The following is a 22,965-nucleotide window of genomic DNA, read 5'->3' as shown; positions in this document are numbered from 1 at the left end:
GTATGCTAAGACCTTTGTGGAGGAGTCTTTTTGTCTGTTCCAGGGTCAAATCAGTGTCCCTAGTCACTGCATTGCCTCTGATCGGAACTCCTAAGAGTTGGGAAACATCGTCCAACGTGATTGTCATCTCGCCCCACGGCATATGAAATGTGTTGGTCTCTGGATGCCACCTCTCCACAAATGCAGAGACCAACATAGAATCCTGATGCCTGTATACACCTAAGACCAGAGCACATAAGTCGGTCCTTTGAAGCTCCTCGTGAAAATTAGAACAGTCTGAACACTCTCCGACGATATCCCATTGTACCAACTTGTTTAGGTGCCCATGGCACTTCAACACCCCTCGCTCCGCCTAAAACAACAAAAACTCAGTATTAATATATGCACAAGGTTTTGTAATACAAAATTTAAATACTAATAGACACTATATGATAATATTACCTGCCCCTCCCAAACATCGCGAGCCACGTGCACCGCGTAGTCATACAACAGATGTGGCACACGAGGGCCACCTCCATAAACACCTCTCTGGAACTCCAAGTCATTGTTGGACTTTCTCATAATATTCACTGGAGGTACAGGTACAGGGACTTCCTCGTCATCTTCCTCCTTCTCCTCCTCTACGTTCTTCTCCTCCTCGTCATTCTCCTCTTTTGCATCATCAACACCCTCTTCGTCATCTTCTTCACTATCATCATGACTTACAACTACACTCTTTCCACGATCCATATTTATGTCATCGTCATCTACATCTAAATCTAAATCTAAATCTAAATCTACATCTACATCTACATCACTTAGAACTGTCCCCTTTCTTCTCTTTTGATTTCCTAACTCTACACCACTTACAACATTACTGGGATCATCCGCTTTCTGATCCCCTCTACGAACTGATGCCGAGGTGGTTGTTCCCCTTCCTCTCTTTTTCTCAGGCTCCTCATCGCAACCCGAACTACTACTCCCCCCACCTAACAACTTCTTAGCACCCGTGAAAACACTTTTTGCTACATTCTTCACATTCACATTCTTTGTTCGAGGCATTGCTACAAAATAAATAGGAGTTAAAAATAAGACATTCAACTAATTCAAATTATTTATTAACAAGCAAATGCACAACTGCTAATACTAACAAGCAAATGCACAACTTCTAATACTAAGACATTCAACTTGTAAGTGTTTATTAACTTTGGAGTTCACTAACTAAAGTCTAAAACATGCATATCCATAATACATTCAACTAATTCAAATTGAAAACAATCAGAACATATAGTAAGCTCAAGGACCTTAGAAAAAGCTGAAACGTCAAACTATAAAGCTTTCGAGAAAAAATATGAGCCCTTACAAAAATATGAGATCCTAATGTGTAAATTGATTGATTCTGTGTGCCAGACTATAGTCTTGTTATATCAAAAACCCCAGGTGCACAGATTTATAAGATTCAAATACACACAACAAGAAACAAATCCATAGAAGAAACAAAACAAGATGTTTTCATTCATTTCAATTCCACATCACCTAAGTCCTAAACAACAACACTACCACTACTACTTACTATATTAAACTCTTCTTTCACATTCAGAAATCTAAAAATATAAACCAAATATTCAAATCTTTACTCCATTGTACCATTTCCAAATTTCTCACCTTAGCACAAGCTGTCAATACATTAATCAAAGTAACCTCATTAGGCTTTACACTCTCATATTCCATCCTTTGAAACAACTCAACTGCTTCACTAGCAGAACCCCATTGTGCATAAGCACCAATCATAGTTGCCCAAGAAACCACAATTTTCTCAACCATTTTATCAAAAAACGTACTAGCCAAAACCAAACTCCCATAATTAGAATACATATACATTAATGTATTATGTATATAAGAATCCAAAAACAAGCCAAATTTCACACAATGAGAATGCAACTATTTCTTACACTCAAATTCCCACAAGATGATTTAAACAATGATGGGAATGTGAAGTTATCAGGAAACAGACCGTTTTGGATCATTTCTTTATAAAAAGCAATGGCTTCTTGATGTAAGGTTTTATTGATGTAAGGTTTTATTGTGTTTTACCAAGATGATTCTTTGAGCAAAACCAAATATTCCAGACACTGAATATGCACAAAACAACTACATAATTATAATCATATGAAGCAGAAACAAATAGCTCAAAACATATAACAAAATGGGTGTCTAGAATTCAAAAGAATTGAATCAAACATAACATTATAAAAAAAAAGAAAGATAGAAAAATAGAACAGTTACCTGAAACAGAGCTATATAAGTAGTATAGTTTCAAAGACACCAACAACTTAAAAACCAAAAATGGATATTGAAATCCGTCTATAAATGTCTGTACTCGTTTTTTTCCTTTCTCTGTGCTTGAGTGCTTGGGCAGTTGAGACTCTGTTTTTTGTCTAAACAAGAAAGATTATTAAGAGAGTTTAATTAAGACTTAAGAGAGTGTTTGAAGAGAAGGGAACGAGAGTTTGCTTTTGTGGGTTTTTGGGTATTTGGGATCGAGTGTTTGTGAGAGCAGAAATTGCGAAATCGAGGGTTTGAAGGATGAAGGGTGGTTGCCGGTTTTTTGGGTATTTGGTTGGGGGTGTATGATTTGAAGTTGTGCCTAACACAATGGGCAAACCCCGGCCCAACTCGGGGTCTGCCCAACACAATATGGGGTCTGCCAGTAACAGGACTCTTAGATTTTTCTAGCTGGACACAAAGCGGGTTCGGGTCAGCTTCATCTCAAATGCTTACAGGATCTCCTTTGATAAACGCAACCCCTATCATAAGAAAATATGAAATTGAAATGGTTTCTGCATAAGGTTGCTGGTAGAATATATTTCTTTCACAAAATTTGTGCCCTTCTTGTGGGTTTTAGAAATGGAAGAATATTTTCTATACCTGTCTGTCAAAAGGAAATCATTGAGGATTATAGGAGTAGCCACTGTCAAGCAAGCAACAATATTCATTCGCCAGATTGAACTGTCAAAATTTTATAGATGTATCTTTTCTAATTTAAACAACAGACCAAAAAATAAACCGGATGATTCTGTAAGTGAGACGGTTTAGGTGGAAGGCTAAATAATGTGCCCTTCATCATCCGGCAGTGTTCATGGACGGTAAACAATCAGTAACCCTTTACATCCTCTAGTACTTTGAGATTTCATGCAAGCATGATTTTCTACTAGCTGTTCCAGTTGCAACATTGTGTAGCCTTTTGGGTTTGATTTTCTTGTTTTTGTTGAATATGTAAAAACTAACCCAGGGGAGGCATTCTCCATGTATTTGTAAGCAAGTATACTAATTGAGTTATCAAAGTTCGAACCAGGTTAATCTGGCGAGTTCTTGAAGGTTACTTACTTTCACTTGAACTATTTCTATACACTCATTATTGCGTTCTTTTGTTTAGTACCTATACAATTCCATTTTGAAACTCTCGGCAGAAATTACTCTTCGTTTATTTGGTCATTGAATCTCTCTGATAACGTAGTAAATAAAATATTATTACTACTCCTTTGGGCAGGAATATAAGGGGACCTTCAGCAGCCTTATTTACTGATTACAGTGATGTATTTTCGCTCTTTCAAATGTGAGGTGTCATAGTTAGTAATTTATCTATATCTTTAAACCTCTTATATGTCTCCCAAATCTTCTGACACGTTTTAATCGCCCCAGAAATTTGTTTAGGCATTGCAAGCTTTTTTACGAACAATACCCATTTCTGATTATATTCATGTATGCCATTCACCACAACAAATTCCTTGTGCTGCATTTCAGTCCGAAGTACAGATGAAAATTAGCATGTACGAAGTCAGGGTTCACTTCTCTTGCTTGTTGGGAATGATGATCCAATTGTGAATACACAAATTACAAAACATGTAACAACCGGCAGTTCTATCGTAAAACCCACCTTGTTTCAACCTTTGATACTTATTCTGCTTCTGTACCATGCAGTTCTATCGTTAAAATTTTTAATGGTGTAATAATTTATGCTCTGAAAGTCAACGGGGAAAATATATTTATCTTTTTTTTTGACATTTTTTGTTAATAAGATTAATCTGTTGGCCTGAACTGCCTCATGTAATGTTATTGTATCATTTGTATCAAAACCCAAAATATCTCTGATATATCCTATATATCGCTGATATATATTATTTTTTTACACCGATATATCTTATATATATCCACCGAATATTGAATTCTTTTTTCTCGATATATATTGGAATTTATAATATAAAACTTTATATCGCCAATATAACCGATATGCGATATTTACGATATATATCGTTTGATTTTTTGACAATTTTTTAATATAAATATCTGATATTTCCAATATCTTATGATATTTTTTGACCGATATTTACGATATTTTAAATAGTTTTGACTGGTCACAAAAAAAAAAGATATATTCAATATTTCCAATATATATCGGTTTTTAAGTACACTGAAATATTCACCGAATTCGATATTTTGGGCCTTGATTTGTATGACAGAGTATTATTATGTACATCCTATAATATGAAGTCGAGATCTCTACAACCGGTACAGAGATCATCTCTGTAACTGTGTTATCTCGCCGTTGATCCGAATCCGAAATATGTGTATGCCCCGATACCTGTGTGTGTGCTCCGAGATGTGTGTGTACGCCGAGTATGTGTATGTGTGGTACAAAGATTAATCTCTATACCCGGTTATAGAGGAACCGGTCTCAATATAAAGGCGCGACTGTCACACATCTATTATTGCAACTTCAAAAATTAGGTACACTAATAAGATTGTGATTTTACATAAAACGAACAAAATCAACGAGCCAATTTGAGACTTAAGGTCGGTCATGCATTGTGGGGCCCAAGCCAGTTGTTTGTGTGTCTTGTGTTCAGGTCCCACTGTTGATTTAATGTGAAGGACTCTAGCCATGACTTTAGTAACTTCATATGAATTTCATCTCTTGTCCAAAAATAAAATTAATAATAGTGATGATAGACTAAGTTATTGTAAAAGTAACGTCCTTCAATCAACCAAGCTACATTTTCAGTATATTGATTTTTTTGCTTCAGAGTTCCTCTTTTGTGGATGGCGGGTGACCAAGCAGGAATAGTTGTTGTCTGTGTCTTGCAATAAAGATCGGTATTGTTTTCTGTGTATGCCACAGAGTGGCTAATAGAGCAAAACAAATTGATGTTCTAGACGCGAGGTTTCAGACACTTAATGGAGCAAACGAAACTGTTGTTCCAGACTCGGGGTTTCAGACACTTGCCATGGATAAGTTCTTACTTGACATGGAAAGAGAAAAGCCTATCAGATTTTCCTCCCAGCAACTAAGGATAGCTACTGATAATTTCACCGTCTTGTTAGGCACAGGTGGTTTTGGGGCAGTTTATAAAGGCATTTTTAGTAATGGAGTACCAGTAGCAGTGAAGATTCTCAATGGGAGTTCTGACAAGAGAATCGATCGAGCAGCAGTTTATGGCAGAAGTGAGTACAATTGGAAGAACTCATCACTTGAATTTGGTTCGACTCTATGGTTTCTGCTTTGAATGGGACATACGAGCTCTTGTATACGAATTTATGGTGAATGGATCACTTGACAGGTTCTTGTTTCAAGGGAAAGGGGAGATAGAATTTGAAAAGCTTAATGAAATAGCTGTTGGGATGGCTAAGGGAATAGCCTACTTACATGAAGAATGCCAACAGAGAATTATCCACTACGATATAAAGCCTGGAAATATTCTCTTGGATCCAAGTTTCATCCCGAAAATTGCGGATTTCGGATTAGCAAAACTTTCTAATAGGGACAACACACATGTAACCATGACAGGAGGGAGAGGGACTCCAGGGTATGCTGCACCCGAGTTATGGATGCCGTTTCCAATAACTCACAAGTGTGATGTTTACAGCTTTGGAATGCTTCTATTTGAGATCATTGGAAGGAGGAAGAATCTTGATACCAATCTACCACAAAGCCAAGAGTGGTTCCCCAAATGGGCTTGGAATAAGTTTGAAAAGGGGGACACAGCGAACCTTATGGTGGTATGTGGGGTTGAAGAGAAGGATAGGGAGATGGTTGAAAGGATGGTCAAGGTCGCTCTTTGGTGTGTTCAGTATCAACCAGACTCAAGGCCGTGGATGAGCCTCGTGATGAAGATGTTGGAAGGAGGGGTGGATATACCTACACCTACTAATCCATTTGCACACTTTGTTATGGACAGTCCTCCAAACCTGATTGATGTTTCTAGCTGGACACAAAGCGGGTTCGGATCAGCTCCTTTGATAAACGCGACCCCTATCATGAGGAAATATGAAATTGAAATGGTTTCTGCATAATGTTGCTGGTATAGAAGATATTTCTTTCACGAAATTTATGTCAGATCCCTTCTTGTGGGTTTTAGAAATGGAGGAATATTTTCTATACATGTTAAAAGGAAATCATCAAGGATTATAGGAGTAGCCATTGTCAAGCAAGAAACGATATTGTTTGCCAGATTGAGCTGTCAAAAGTTTATAGATGTTTCTTTTCTAATTTATACACCACAACAAATAGTTAACCAGATGATTCTATAAGTGAAACGGTTTAGGAGGAGCTAAATAATGCGTCTCCTCATCAGGGCAGCGTTCATGGATGGTAAACAATTAGTAGACCGTTCACAATCCCTTCACGCTTTCAAGTTCTCCATGTCTTCCTCAATCTCATTATTGGAATATATAAATATATAATATTTCTTGATCTAGGCGGTTGATATTGCTGTATCCATTATATCTACTAGCATCATGCACGTGCTCATGCACGTTGTATTAAACAGTCAGAAATTCTAACAACAAACAAAATAGTAAGATACAAAGGGAAGTGAAAACAGCCATACATCCTAGTAATTTACTAAGAAAAAAAAATCCTGGTAAAACATTTATTTATATGTATGGTATTCCTGATTACATTGAATTCATTCATATCCATTTGAAAATTAAATGCAACTCCTAAACAATTGTATGGTTCAAAAAAAAACCAAAGAGCAGCGTTTTGGCTAAGTAATTGAACATTGTCCAAAATCCAGACTTCTTAATGACCAATCTTTCCTACATTCTCCAAAATAAGAAGAAAAAAGTCCAGTCTATGCATATAGGCACTCAAAAAGCTCTGGTTTTAGGCAATGGAACTTCTTGACTTCCTTTATTCTTGGAGAAAATTCCTCCTAATAATAAAGTGATCAATAGTTTATTTTTTTTCATTATTCAGTATAGGATGTCTCTCTAGCACTTCTTCACTATATTCTGTACCAATAACCTGAGCCAGCGAGGAGAGCTAGCAAATTTTACCTATTGTTTTTTCTGAAATTCTTTTCCTTCAGACAAAGATTCTAACAAACAAAATAAGATACAAAGAATGGGAAAGAAAGAACGGGTGCATCGTCAAACACAATATGTTATATTGACATGACTGTCCAAATATCATTACACTCATCACTTCTATATCAAAATTCCTTTCAAAAATACAATCACCAAAAATCAGATAAATGACACACGAACGTATTAATAATACAGACGTGAAAATACGAACTGATCATTGACAACTGACGTTATAGAACACATTCATATATACAAACAGTACAAAAAAAACCGAACATGCTGAGATACTGAATAGATAATGACCGAGTGCGAGCTGCCCATTTCCTGCAGAGTTCAGTTAATAACACTGATCGTTAGTGAATGGAGCAATGACAGTAAATAATTAATAAGAAAAAGAAGAGGAAGAAAAATAGTTCCCGCACAGTTCAGTTAGTAGCACTTATTGTATTGATTGAGGTAGAGGGCAACATCTTAAAAGATGCACATCTCATAAAAAAAGGTTCGATCATAGCATGCATTGGATATTGATTGCCATGAAGTTGTAATTTCAAAAGAATATATACCACGCTGAAAGTATTTCTCAAATATCACCTAGCTGCACATAGGTGTTAAACTCAATGAGATAATAAAATTGGCATAAAAAAAAAAGTAGAAAGTTATTAATAAAAGAAATGGTAGTTTAAGTCCAACAGTCAGACTTGCAAGAGACATGTAACTGACCAACAATGAGCAATAAAGATATACTTAAAGAGGATTTGGAGTTACTTACAGCAAAAAATATGACAATGCCCGAGAAGCATCGATGCGATTGGGAGTTAAATGAACTGAACACGCCAGTGTAAATCAGATTTCTTGTGAAAGTCCCCGTGTAACCTTGTTGATATCCTATTTTAACTAACACATTGGTAGTGTGTCTTTGATACACCTCTTGAGAGGGCCACGATGTAAGAAAACGGGAACGCCTGCAAAACTACCAAATAAAATAATAAATTGTCACAAGTCGGTATATGTTCGTGATTTTGTAGCTGTAAGCAAGCCATTTAGTTTTCATTGCTCTGTCAGTCTACGTTAAAAAGTTGGCAAAAAACGTAAAAGGCATATACAACACAGTAGACAGTAAAGAACACATAAAAAAACACTAAATATTACACACAAACACAGATGCAAAAGAGCATATACATTAATTAGTAAATAACATGTAAGAAAACACTTAATATCATAATATACATGTTGGATTTCAAAAGAACAAAAGTTAGTTACGTAGTGCCAAGTGAAGTTGTCTCTGTCTTATAGTAAAGTTCTTCATTGAAGCATTCAGTACAACAGAAGTATAGAGTTGATCAAGGCATACTATATTCATCAATTGAAGCATCATAGTTATAGCTAGTAGCGATAAAGGGTCCACCTGTAGTTTGCCCAAAGTTGGTTCCGGCATGGTACCATATAGTAATTATGCAATTAAGTATAAACTATGGGATATCATTTTATAAAATAATCAAGAAAATCAATTTCATATGCGCATGCATATTACCATCCACTCTTGTTAGAATTCAGAGTAAGCTGGTAGTAGTAAAATCCGTTGCACGTGTGAATATGTAAGACTTTGTTTTTAACATCAAGATAATTATCCAAAAAAAAGGTATATTAGATGGAAAACAGTTCGATAGAATGTCCAATGACCAACTCATACTGCATACAAATATTTGATAAGTACATCATAATTTGAATGGGACTAAAAAAGAAGCGAACTCACTATTGGCACATTACCCATTGAACTCCTGTCTCCAAAGATGTCGTCATGGCTACCGACCAATTTATATGGGGCTTGGTAGCAGACTTATATGAACCCTGGACATTTTCATACTCATTTTTAATCTGCCACAAAGCCCAAATCACCAAGATTCAGAAGGCAAAAACTTTTGACTTCATTTTACCCATGTAGGCAGTGTTTTCCCCAGAGTAATATATATATATATAGGTAAAGTGAAGCCATTTTTCCCTTAACAGAGGACCATAAGAATTTGCAAAAGGTGGTATTGCCATTGCGTGCCAAACTTTTCCAATTGCATTGCGACTGGATTTCTTTGAACCCAGCTCCTTATATTCATACTGGTCTGCTGCCTCCCAAAATTTCTCTTCCCACTCAACACCTTTGTCAATATTGGCTCCCCTAGTCAGTGTCCTGCCAATAACATCTTAAAGCCTGACTATTTAAGACAATGCCAATATATAACTAAGAAAAATAAGAAAAAGAAAAGGCAGAAGGAAAATAATCAGAAATAAGGAAATTACCAGAGAAGAAAAACAAAAAGAACTTGTTGTAGAAATGAAGCTAAGCATGCAATCATGTTACTGTTTAAGCACCCAATGGTAGCTGCATATCGATGGAGATATGGAACCGTTTCTTTTTGAATCTCTCGTTGTTCCTCAGTCATCATCTCACGACACTCTCTATACCGAATTCGCCAAACCGACTATCAGCTACTTGATGGGCAACAGAATTAGTATCCATTTTAAATCAAATAGGAGTTCCTTACCCAAGATAATGAATCTCCTGCTTTAGAAAATTCAGCAACAAAATAACTCCATATACTCTTATCAAAGCACAACCTACATGTTAATTAAGCACACTCTTAACACATTTGGCAAGTAGCAACATATATAATTTACAATTTACTACACTCTCATTCCAACCAAAACATGAACAATACACAAGAATGATCCGGGTGATAGTCGGAGATTGATTAACATTGATTCCAACCAAAATCATAAACATATACATTAATGGGAGGACTGGAAGTTGTATAGATTGCAGGCGCTTTAGAAGGAGGAATGACGGAGGTAGCACCCAATCGCTGATTAGTTTTTTTTTTTTTGCAATTATCACACACACACACACACACACACACAATGACCAAGAATGAGCATTAGTATAGGCCTTTTCAGCATAGCAAGCAGTTTTAATGCATCCGTTCTGATCTCCGTGATATTATGCTACAGAAGGAAAATGAAGTCTAACCATATCATTGAGGAAGCAAACCCAATAATATACTAATACAATGTCAAAATTAACTGATCCATCAATAGCGCCCTGATGATGGGTGTTGGGCAAAACAGAAAGCATTCTCATGTATAATGAACTATAATAACGCACTCGAAAACCAATGGCTGAGAAGTCTTACTTCCATTTGGAAAATGATGATATATCCAATGGTAATAATTGTTATTTCCCCTTCATTTCACAAACAAAAATGGTCATAATGTCTATAAGCAAGTTCTCAACAATGCAACCATATATAACTTTCTAACTTTTCGACTTCTACATACCATTAGAACTAAAAAAGCAATACGAATTTCATCAAATGCCTAAACACACAGCCATTGAAAGTATTGAATCATAAGCAAAACTATCAAAAGCACTCCAATACATAAGTTCACAAAATTCATAACCACTAAACAAATTCAATCACAAATAAACCATATTTACAACAATAAGTGACAAAAGGGTACCTGTAAATATTGTAATTAAGATCTTTCGAGAACAACAAAGGCATGTCTTCACGAAGTGTCCTTACAGCTAATCCCAAATTAACATAAAAATCATTTCTTTCCTGTTTATTAACATCTTTTTTCTCTACTACACTTGAAAGTAGTCCACCCTTATCTTGCAAACCTCCCTTTGGTGGTGTTTCAAGCTTTGTAAGTGGGAATGAAAAGATCCGAGACAACCCCATTTGCAGTTTGGCTATAATAATTCACCAAGGACTGAAAGAAAATGAGGAAGTATTTCAGTGTATGTTGAGGGAGAGAGGCAACAAAGAGTTTATCTTTTTTTATCAATAGAGCACGAAGAGGGAGAAGAGAAGCCAGAAGTAAATACCTGACTGGGAGAGAGAAGAAGAGAAGAAGAAGAGAGACCGGTTGGTTTCTTAATTTTAATTTCAGTATAAAAGGTCATTATTTGCAATTAATGAAGGTAATTCGCGAACAATTCAATATGGGGCGTATAGTTGATTTCCGACTTGAATTTACACATGCGTCCTTAAGTTACTATATAATTTTAAGGGTATAAATGGTATTACATTTTGAAATGACTAAGTAGTCCTTCTTAAAGGCATTGAATATTTGATTTTAATTTTTTATTAAGGGCATTTCATGGTAGAAAAAAAGTTGGTCTAATTTAAAGGTCCATGTTAATTATGGTATACTATACTAATAGAGATATATATTTAAGCTAGTTTACACGCAAGATGAACGTGCTATGCACGCGATGTCAAACAAAACTTACCGAAGAGTGTAAACATATATAATTTGGGTGAGCACACTTACAATTGACATTATGCTTGAGCAGTGATAAGCACCCAAAACTGTAATATTAAACCCCGAGAGACATAGCATTTTGGTCAATTATGTGTTTAATAATCATGTAATAATTATATTTTCGTACTTTTGCAGGTTTCCGCAATTAAAATGAATATAGTGATAAAACATCGTCAAAAAGAGGAATACGGGAATACTTGGAGTTTCCCACTCGACCCGCGGTGAAGCGAAGTTTCCAAAAGATGAGAACCGGTCGCGGAACGGGCCCACATATAAAGAAGCGAGGAAACTTCCGCTCAAATCGGATAAATCTAGGTCTTGAAGCGTTGGTGGCTAATTGAAGCCCAAGTACAAGAATCTGAGGAATATTTGGAATTTCCACTCAATTCCCCGTGAAGCCCAACAAAGCCCGACTAGAGCCGAAGTTTCCAAAAAACGAGAACCAGTCGCGGGGCCGGCCCACATATAAAGAGGCGGGGAACTTCCGGCTCAAATCGGATAAATCTAGGTCTTGACGCGTTGGCTAGTGAAAGTTCGCCATAGCATAATCGACGATAATTTAACTTAACTCGCAGAGACAAAAAGTCGTAAAACGCGCCAAAATCGGTAGCACCACTAGACACATTACACTAAGTGGACCCACTCTAAGGGGCCCAAAGGCATGACGAGTCGGCATAAGCGGTGGCAAGTGATGGGTTCAATTTGGTGCCACCTTGCGAGAGGAAAGACGCACCAATTCAATGTTTGAATTGAATTGGGCTAAAAGACAAAAACCAAAACACAAAAGGACAAAAACCTTAAATGAAAGTTTTGTTTCGTAACAAAACTTTGAATCAAATTGATTTACATGGAGACAAAACTTTGTTATTCAAAGTTTTGAATGTCTAAATTAGCAAACAGACGAAACCCAATTAAAGGCTTCACGAGACATCAGCCTATATATATATGAGGGGTCGCGCCATTATTACCTCTTCAAAGATATTAATGCTTTAGCTACGTTTAGTTTTTCTTCAGTACTTACCTTCCGCCATTTTTATTTCAGCAGCTTAATACAGTAAGTTATTTTACCCTTAATAACAGTCATTTCTTTTCTTGTTTAATTTACGTCCGCATTTATTTACTTAATGTATACAAGTTTTATTATTCCTTCTATGATGATGAGCTAATCCCCGCCGGGGAGGGTTATCTTTTCGTGTGAAAATCCGGATTGACTCGTTAATATTCTAGAATCACTACTTAGGAATTAGGCATAGAATTAACATCCGGTCCCAAATGATCGGGAGGCCGCAAAAGTTAGATCTTCGATGCTCGGATCGATCTCGCCGACTCTGCGGTGTCGACGACTCTCCAATTCGTCCAAATTTGATGTGAACTTGTGCCGAGAGTGAAATAATATACCGGAGATGAGGTATTATCGAAACTCCTTATGCTAGTGAAATCGACCTAGAGATGTGGGCATGCACTAGGGATCAATACTTTCGGCGTCGTCTCCTAAACGAGGCGAATTAGAGATGTAGTGATTTAGTAATAAAAGCTGTTGAAAAATGATTCTTGCATGAGCATGATTAACTCTCTCCCGTTTCTCTACTTTTGTTTACCTATATATAATCACCGTAGTAATTTATTTTATTTGCATTACCGTTATTTTAATTAGAAAAAACCAACTAAAAAGAAACCTAAAAATCCTACTCACTTAAAGTGTAACTCCGGTTAATGACCTATCCGAGCCCTAAGGTTTGGGCGATCCCTTACTCGACCTATCCTACCAATCCCACGTGAGTAAGGTAACTTGACTAAAACGTCGACTATCACGGACGTTGGACTTTGGACTTTGGACTTGGGTGTGGACCTCGGACTTTGACCGTGGACCTCGGACTTAAGGAAATAAATGGCGAAAACCAATAAACGTGTGTAAATTTGTGTATTTATCAAATGGCGCATTTGCAAAGGACTCTGGACTTAACGTAATAACCGGAATACATCCATAAAACCCTCCCTTACCTCATCATCTTTTAATTTTCATTTATGTTACAATACTAACTCTTTACCGTAATTTTTATACTAACAAATAACCGGAGCCAAGTTGTTTATTTTCATTAGCACGATCCCAAGTACTCGTAGGAATTTGAAGAAATACTAAACAGACAAAAGAGTCTCCGGACGAGGCTGAATTAGTAAGCAAAGCGAAACTAACACGGAGTATCAACACTCCGGTTTTCAGTCTGAACCACTTTCCTTTTCGATTACTCTTTTGGGCTCTTTGGTCCTTTTTTTTTCTAGTAAGCATAAGCTTGAGTAGTCGACGCTATCACGAGGAATCGCGGGGCCTTGGGTTTCAAACTCTTAAACTCCTCAAACTTTGTCGAGGATATTATTTGCTATAACCTGTTTTACCTCGTATATTTGTATGTTGGCATGAGAACTCGTGCATGTAAAGGCGGTTCGTCATCATATATTCACGTAACACAATTAATATGATTCAATATATTTTGATATATCGTGGCGTCAAACCACCTGCTTAGAATATTTTTGTATGTGTATGTTACATCAATTCACGTCAGCGGTATTCAATTGCATGAGTTCGTTCTCGACATTCCCCTAGCTCATTATAACTTACACATAGTTGCATTATAGGTAATATAGATTTGCATGGGTAGACTTTTCTGCGTAACTAGTATATGTTAGTTAGTTTTATTTTAGCATCTATCGTTTTAATTGCATATTTAAGTAATCACGTCTCCATAATACACTAATTACGTAAATTAAAAAAAAAAAAAATCATAGTAATTAAAAATTTCATCTAAATCATCTTAATAACACCCCACATAATACACCATCATAAATCATCATCCTATTCCATCGATTGCCTAGAAACTTGAGAAAAAAAATGAGGTTGCCTAATAATTAAGGAACGTGCTAGCACGAACAACCTCCCTCAATTCTCTCGGGTAACCCTCTTTGGAATATTCACACGCTATCCTAGCTTCCCCTTTCGAAGTTAACAACAACTTCGGGAAGACGTGCTTCAACTCCTCCTCCCTAACTTCTAAAAACTCCGGTCATTATTCGTTCCTTATGAGCACTAAATTAAAATCCATATTTGTATGAGACTACGGTCCGGTAAACATAAGGAATTAGAACTTACATATCATCGTCGAAAATACAAGAAACAATCTGTTTATGTTATCTCCTAGGCATAGTTCCTCCTCCGTAAATCAACCTCGTCAAACATCTCCGTTTCCATTATCCCTTTAATTATGGTGAAGAAAATCTCACGGTCGAAAACCCCTTCGGTTTCTATCTTGCCTTTACGGGAAGGACACGCTTCCTGCATTAAACTCGATCGCGATTGTAGGTGATTTTTCAGTATTCCGCCAAACATTTTCGGTTTGTTACCTGTTTACCATGGTTTAGACCATGAAAAACCATACAATCATCTTCGTCGGATGCAACAAGTAGTCACCACTTTTAAGCCATCCGACCGTTACTAACGAACAAGTCTTGCTTAGGTTGTTTCCCTTCACCTTAGTCGATAAAGCTTCGGTTTGGCTCGCCGGACAAGCGCCCAATCCATTGACACATGGGCCAAACTTGTTCAAGCATTCATGATAAAGTTTTATACTTTCGAAAACTACGAAAATGCTTCAAAAGATTCAATTCTTTTCCCGGACACCCGTGAATCCTTTTCGAAGCGTGGAGCGATTTATTGATCTACTTCTCGAATGTCCCCATCATCAACTCGACACCGCTGTATTAGTCCGTTCATTCTTTAATGGTCTCTCTGACCATCAAAAGGAAACATTAGATATCATGAACGGCGGTTGTTTCATGGACAAGGGCGCTACTGAAGCATACACTTTTCTTGAGAAACAGGCCTCACGAAGCACCCATTGGGGAAACACTGATTCTTCTAGATCTTCTAAAGACACTCCTACCAAAGTTACGTCTATGTTCGAGGTCAAAACCGATCCGGAATTAAAAACTCTAATCGAATCCTTAAACAAAAAGGTCGATGCTCTTTCGGTACAAGTAAATGAACAAAAACCAAAATGTGTCATGGCCAACGCTTCCCCATGCCCTCTTTGCTTAAGTCCTGAGCACGCCGATTCTTATTGTCCTTTGGTATACGAGTGTCCTCCCCAACCTGCTGAAGAGGTTTGTGCTTTCAACATCCCTAATGCACCTTGGCGACAACATCCGAATTTAGCTTGGGCACCCCCTGTCCAACAACAAGCTCCTTCAGGTGGCAACAACGCGTTCTGTCAATTACCACCCGAACTACAATTCCTATCGTCAAGGAAATCCTCCACAATTTCAGCAAGGGCAAAGTAATTTTCCCAACAACGCAAATATGGGATACCAAAACAACCGCAACCTTGTTCCCGCTAACCAAGGATATGGCTACCAAAATCAACCCGTGAATAATAACCGAGAACTAGTTCCTGCTGCTCCCTTAGTACAATCCACAGCCGATAAAACGGCTGAAACTTTCCTGACATACATGAATCAACAGAATCAAATCCTAGCTTCTATCCAATGTCTCTTCACCAGCTCGGGGATAAAAGTCAAAGTGGCGTGTTCCCCGGCGGCGGTTCAAACCCTAAGCCTACAAACACGCGCTTTGAACTCAACAATGCACCGGGACCTAGTAATCCAAGCCGGGTGAGGTAAATGCCATTACCACTCTTCGTTACGGCCGGAACCATCGACAATAATATCATTATGCGCGACGAGGAATCGACGGAAGCCACGACTAACGCCCTTCCAACTCATACCTCGCAACCTATAACGGACGGTTGTACCATCAAAATCTACACCTACGTCCCTAGGAAAAGATACCATTGATCCTTGTCGCGATTCCGTCAAAAGCTCCGTTCCCCGCCCGTTTGGTAAAGAACAAACATGACGAACATTTTGATGAGATCCGTGAAACCTTCAAAAATTTGACCATAAACTTACCTTTCCTAGATGCGCTTAACGATTTGCCCAAGCATGCCAAGTTTTTGAAGGACATGTGCACCACCAAACGACGTCATGAATGTACCTCAACAAGCGTTCCTCATCGGCGGTTTCCCTCGATTACCACTACCAATGGTGTGGTAAAAATTACAAGGACCAGTCGACCAACCGTACCATGCGTTGCCATGACAAATTATACCGCCATCGCTTTTTAGACCTAGGTGCCAGTGTTAACCTACTTCCCTACTACTTATTTAAGCAGTTAGGTCTTCATGAATTGAAACCTACCAATATGACTCTGCAACTCGCGGATCGCTCCATCAAGTACCCAAAAGGCATAGTAGAGAACATTATAGTAAAGGTCCAAGATTTTTACTATCCAGTTGATTTTGTCATTCTAGATACTGAAGTAGCCTGTGACTCCATCCCTATCATCTTGGGACGTCCTTTCCTTGCAACTGCCAACGCTCTTATAAATTGTCGGGATGGTTCAATGACATTGTCTTTCGGGAACCTTTCTGTCGAACTCAACGTGTTCAAATTAATGAAACAGTTTCCCGATCCTATAATAGAGGGCGAGATTAGCTTGGTTGATAGTCTGGAGCATGATTATTTCGCAAACTCTTTTCCCCCAGACGAGATACACCAATTTCTTTCTTTTGATAATCCGAGTTTGACGATGACTTCGTGCATAAAGGGATGTCCATGCATTATTAGAGTCGGTACCACTATTTGACCCTAACGCTTCAAATCAAAAACTAATTCAGAAGGACCGGATTCGCTCTTTTCCATTGAAGAGATGATCCCTCACGAATCCTTGATCCCCAATCCTCCAACTCCGGATTTAAAACCTCTACCCCCTGATTTGAAGTACGTACATCTCGATTCCGATGGTAGTCACCCTATAATAATTTCGCTCACTGACTACGCAAGAGGCACGCGTTTGATTCATGTCATTCGTGAACACCGCTCGCTATCGGATGGTCCTTAGATGATATCAAGGGAATATACCCTAGCATATGCACGCGATCGTATACATCTTGATGCGGCACAAAGACATCACGAGAACCACAACGCCGCCTTTAATCCCGCCATGAAGGAAGTAGTGAGAGAGGAAGTTCTACGTTTATTTGATCGCGGGTATCATATACCCTATCTCGGATAGTGGATCGGTTAGTCCCATCCACGTTGTTCCCAAAAAGTCCGGCATTCAAGTTGTGCAAAATGAAAGTGGTGAGTGCATCTCCACTCGCATTCCTTTGAAATGGAGAATTTGCATTGACTATCGCAAACTTAATGCCAGAACCCGTAAAGATCACTTCCCTCTCCTATTCATTGACCAGATGCTAGAACGTTTAGCCGGTCATGCCTACTACTGTTTTCTTGATGGCTATTCCGGATACTTCCAAATTGTCATCGATCCCGCCGATCAAGAAAAGACAACTTTCACGTGTCCCTTTGGAACCTTTGCATACGCATCGCGAATGCCTTTTGGTCTTTGTAATGCCCCAGGCACTTTCCAACGCTGCATGCTTCACATTTTTAGTGATATGGTGGAACGTTATATGGAAGTCTTCATGGACGACTTTTCCATTTACAGAAATTCCTTTGACGACTGTTTATCCAACCTTTCTAAAGTATTAACGCGTTGCGAAGAGAAAAATCTGGTACTCAATTGGGAGAAGTGTCATTTCATGGTTACCAAAGGACTTGTTCTAGGTCATATTGTTTCAAAAGACGGGATAGAGGTTGATAAAGCTAAAATTGTTAAAATTTCTTCGCTACCCTTCCCACGTACAGTTCGGGATATCCGTGCCTTTTTAGGCCACGCTGGGTTTTACAGGAGATTCATTCAGGATTTTTCTAAAGTTGCTCGACACTTAACCAATCTCCTACTTAAGGATGCAGTATTCGATTTCAATTTCAATTGCAAACAAGCTTTTGATACTCTAAAAACCGCTCTGACTACCGCTCCTATCATTCAACCCCCTGATTGGTCTCAACCATTCGAACTGATGTGTGACGCTAGCGACTTTGCTATTGGTGCCGTGCTAGGCCAACGACGTGGCGACAAACCCGTTGTCATTTACTACGCTAGTAAAACTCTTAACGGCGCCAACGTAATTATACCACAATTGAAAAGAGTTCCTAGCTGTTGTCTATGCTTTGGATAAGTTTAAGCCCTACCTAGTTGGAACATCGACCATAGTATATCTTGACCATGCCGCATTCGGTACTTACTTTCGCGAAAAAGGACGAAAAACAACGATTGTTCATTTGGATCCTTCTCTTACAAGAATTCACCCCGGAAATCAAAGACAAGAAAGGAACCGAAAATGTCGTAGCCGACCATTTATCAAGGCTGGTTGGTGACATCGATAGTGATTACGAAGCTATCGGTGATTCCTTCCCGCATCGAATACTTGTACTCTATTTTCTCATCCCCATGGTAACGCGGATATCGTTAACTACCTAGTTCTTGGGGAAGTCCCCTCCTTTTGGTCACGTCCCCGATCATAAAAGTTCTTATCCACTCAGTAAAATATTATTTACGGGATGAACCCTACCTCTTTAAGTATTGTTCCGACCAACTCATTCGGTTTGCATTCCCGACCGGGAACACACCGACGCGTTTTATCCTTTGCCATGAACAATCTTGCGGAGGTCATTTCGGTGGAAAGAAAACTGCGGCCAAGGTGTTACAATGTGGTTTTTATCGGCTACCCTTTTTCGCGATGCACCGCTAACATTGCGTAGCTTGCATTCGTTGTCAACACCTAGGTCGAATTACCAAAGCGAAATATGATGCCCCTAAATCCTATATTGATTGTGGAAATTTTTGATGTTTGGGGCATTGATTTTATGGGACCCTTCCCTATTTCTCAAGGTTTTCTATATATTTTAGTCGCTTGTAGACTATGTGTCCAAATGGATTGAGGCACTTTCGCATGTCGCCGAATGACCATAAGACTGTCGTTGAGATTTGTAAAGAAAACATTTTCTCGTTTTGGTGTTCCCAAAGCTATCATCGATGATGGGGTACACATTTTTGTAACAAATTTTTGGGTTTTAATGAAAAATATGGAGTTACTCACAAGGTTGCTACTTCATACCACCCACAAACGAAAGTGGCCAAGTGGAAGTCTCCAACAGAGAGATAAAGTCTATTCGAGAAAACTGTCAACCCATCAAGAAAGGATCGTCTCTACGCTTATCGGATGCCTTGTGGGCATACCGAGCGAGATTTAAGACACCTATAGGGATGTCTCCTTACCGCATTGTTTTTGGAAAACCTTGTCATCCTGCCCGGTTGAACTTGAGCACCGTGCCTTTTGGGCCATCAAAAGCCTCAATTACAATATCATCGAGGCAAAGTGAAGCTTAAAACTGCAATTAAATGAACTGGAGGAGATTCGAGTGATGCTTATGATCTCTCAAAATCCTACAAAGCTAATATGAAAAGAGTGCCGCAACAAGCACATTTTGGCGTAAGGATTTCAAAATTGGCCAAAAGTTTTATCTGACAACCCGTTACACATCTTTCCCGGTAAATTGAAAACACGATGGTCCGGTCCTTTCATTGTCAGGTTTGTGAAACATTATGGGGCAATCTCTTTGCTTAATCCAAAAGATAACGAGTGAATTTCAAGTCAATGGACAACGCCTAAAATATTACCACAATTACGCTCACCGGATGTTGAATGTGACTCTTCTTCGAATCCAAAGATATACATCGACTAGATATTTCGCCCCAAAGCGTGCTTTCGATCCTGTTTCTATAGAGGGTAATGCCATTTTGGTAGCCGGGCATCTTCTATCTTATGATCTCCAAAGTTCTTTGAGGTGTGTGGTTGCAAGCGCGGGAACCTTAGTCCACGAAAACTCTTTTACGTAACCGAGTATAAATGTCTTCGCACCACGAAAGCAAACGTGCTTTTCGATGAAATCCGATGGGTACCCAAAATTTCACCTCCTTCCTTCTCTTCCCTTTTCTACTCTCTACCTCGCGAACTTCAGCTAATCATTTTGGTGTAAGTCTCACTCATCACGAATAGGAAATGGTCGGTTCTTTTGCTCGTAAAAGCGGCGTCGCTGAAGGATGGGCCGGGTGTATGCATTGCCAAACACCCTTACGTCTAGGCCCGGACTTCCTATCCGATACTAGCCAGTTTAAGGTATACTTTTGTCTAACACCAACACCAGCCGCGGGATAATCTTCGTCGCCCGCCGCCGTTTCTCCCACGGGATGGGATTCATCTTGAGAATCGACATTAAAAGACTTCGATTAAATCTTGAGGATCCGGCGTTAAAAGACTCACCTTGTACATATGTTTATTTTGTTACCTTTTTCCTTTGCATTAAGTTTTGCACAAAGGGATTAAGTGTTAAACCTTAGATGTTGCATACTTGGAACACAAACGGGCAATGGATTCCACCGCACCAACCCTAGAATTGGTTACTTTGAGTCCGCTTTGGGGGCGGTTTGAGGATAACCCGTGTATGTAAAAGGGCAAATTTTATTAGACCGTAAGCGCGCCGCGATCCGGGATGGTACAATCCTGCCCTAACCCCATAATACATAGAGGTGAAGCCACAGTCGGGCTGGATTGGGTTAAACTCGAGCCGACATGACAGTTGTCTATGATTTAAGATGGTGACTCCACGGACATCCGGTGTTTTTCACGATATCTCCCTTGTATGTAAATAAAACCCTTAAAAAATGTGACTTTCAAGAATGACTCATACAATTGGATAGAATTTTTTTTTTCTGCCGATCGTTTCGATATCTCATTAGTCCAATTCGAGTCCAAACGAGTTGTGGATGCGCGATTTAGATTTTTAGGTTTAAATCGGGCTTTAGGCTTGATTTGGGCTTCGAGAAAATTTTTGGCCCAACCAAAATATCGATTTCTCGGTCCATTTAAACCCAAAAAACCCGATAACACGCGTCACAAATACACGATTCGTCTTCCTAAAAACCGGATCTTGCCCCTCTCGAATCGGTCGCGACGACAGAAGCCCATTACTAAAACCCGGGTCTCACGCGAGACCCTTACAGCTCCGATCAAGATTTCCTTTCGTCAGATTATCCTGGTTCTTCTTCTGCAAACCCCGAGGATTCCGCTACAGCACCTGAGGATCATCAGTAGCTAGATTTATTTTTTTTTCCGGTTTTGTATAATATTTATATCAGATATTTTATTTACGTGTTTGCAATTTCCAGCTTAATAGTAGATGTATCATAAATATTTCTATCTTGATATATTAGCTATATCTAATATTATATAGGTAGGAACATATATTGGTAATAATAAATTAGATACATATATATAAATATATATTTTATATGTCATACTTAAAACGTTTTATAAAACGTTCAGAAAACGGTCATGAACCACATCTAAAAAACGGTCAGAAAACGGTCATGAACCACATCTAAAAAACGGTCAGAAAACGGTCAGAAAACGGCAATTTTCTTTCTATAAATAAGTTCAACTCTTCCTCCATATTCACTCATTTCACATTCTTCCCTCTACACTTCTTATTCTAAAAAACGTTTTTCGATCACTCCAAGTTCAAGATTCATGGATGCACTAGAAAAGTTTGAGCAGCAGCATATTGAATATGCTACTCAAGTCTTCATGCTCGGTTGTTTTATTATAGTCATGTTGTTAATGTGGCATATAGTTCTATCTAATATTTAAGTTTGTATTTAAGTCATCGTATCATTATGTTGTGTTTCCATACCGTTGTACGTTCTCACATCTATTGTGATAGTAAATCTACATTTTCCTTGTCCTTCTACTTACACTTATTTAAAAAAAAAAAAAAAAAAAAAAAAAAGGAAGTGGAGTGAAGTCTGGAAAGCTATGATAGATTGGCGGGATGCAAAGGAATGACATTTCTACAGGGACGAGGCAAGGATGGACTATCCCCCAGTTCAAGGTTGGGGCAATGTGAGTTGATGCATGTACATATTTGTTTTATGTTTTGATGTGAAATAAATAAGTAACCTAACAGTGTGCTACTCTAACAGTGTGCTTCTACTTTTATGATGTATAATATATAGTGTGTTACAATAAATTTCTGTAGAAGATGTCAGCTTTATTTTTGCTCAAAGCCTCTCAGGTATACTCTTTCTTCCTCTTAACACTTTGAGGACACAAGGTCCGACTGTTTGGGGTGGTGAGAACCTTTTGCAAAAATTAGGCATGCATAGTTGTATATAGTTACTTAATGTCTAAATAAACGTATTTAGTGACAAATTCTCGTTTCTCTTTCTATGATGAAAAATATTTAGAAATCTCACCATAGCATCAAAATTAGGACTTGTTCTTA

At 38.4% G+C, this 22,965-nt stretch overlaps 1 protein-coding gene and 1 pseudogene across 10 annotated transcripts; one reads left to right on the top strand and one right to left on the bottom strand.

Moving 5' to 3' along the window:
* Positions 1-4,928: 4,928 nt before the first annotated feature.
* On the top strand, positions 4,929-6,554 carry LOC147508858 (rust resistance kinase Lr10 pseudogene; annotated as a pseudogene). Its single transcript, XR_015218267.1, has one exon. The product of XR_015218267.1 is annotated as a rust resistance kinase Lr10 pseudogene (transcript).
* An 852-nt stretch (positions 6,555-7,406) lies between these two features.
* On the bottom strand, positions 7,407-11,346 carry LOC147508857 (uncharacterized). Of its 9 annotated transcripts, none has more exons than XR_015218266.1 (5): positions 10,858-11,346; positions 9,885-9,957; positions 9,640-9,798; positions 9,101-9,529; positions 7,407-8,317 (listed from the first exon to the last, which is right to left on the bottom strand). XR_015218266.1 is itself a non-coding variant. In XM_086601215.1 (5 exons), the coding sequence occupies exons 2-5, from the start codon at positions 11,079-11,081 to the stop codon at positions 9,250-9,252; spliced, it is 741 nt and encodes a 246-aa protein (XP_086457341.1). In that variant the 5' UTR covers positions 11,082-11,112; positions 11,228-11,304; the 3' UTR covers positions 8,972-9,249. The 9 variants fall into 9 exon arrangements, 1 of the variants encoding a protein (XP_086457341.1); XR_015218265.1 differs by having other exon boundaries at positions 7,407-7,942; positions 8,117-8,317; positions 9,115-9,542; positions 9,640-9,957; positions 10,858-11,298; XM_086601215.1 differs by lacking the exon at positions 7,407-8,317 and having other exon boundaries at positions 8,972-9,529; positions 9,640-9,805; positions 9,887-9,957; positions 10,858-11,112; positions 11,228-11,304.
* Positions 11,347-22,965: the final 11,619 nt, after the last annotated feature.

This window comes from Coptis chinensis, chromosome 3 (assembly GCF_015680905.1).
Source record: "Coptis chinensis isolate HL-2020 chromosome 3, ASM1568090v1, whole genome shotgun sequence".
In the NCBI taxonomy this organism is placed as follows: domain Eukaryota; kingdom Viridiplantae; phylum Streptophyta; class Magnoliopsida; order Ranunculales; family Ranunculaceae; genus Coptis; species Coptis chinensis.
The sequence above is the reverse complement of the archived record's forward strand: the minus strand, read 5'-3'. Positions and strand labels throughout refer to the sequence as shown.

What these genes read in the sequence shown, in the direction of transcription:
- LOC147508857 (XM_086601215.1), bottom strand. Translation starts at nt 11,081, where the DNA reads ATGGGGTTGTCTCGGATCTTTTCATTCCCACTTACAAAGCTTGAAACA. An exon ending in AGCAGGAGATTCATTATCTT is followed by an intron (nt 9,806 to 9,886) that starts GGGTAAGGAACT and finishes TTTGGCGAATTC; the next exon opens with GGTATAGAGAGTGTCGTGAG. An exon ending in CTTTTTGTTTTTCTTCTCTG is followed by an intron (nt 9,530 to 9,639) that starts GTAATTTCCTTA and finishes TGTTATTGGCAG; the next exon opens with GACACTGACTAGGGGAGCCA.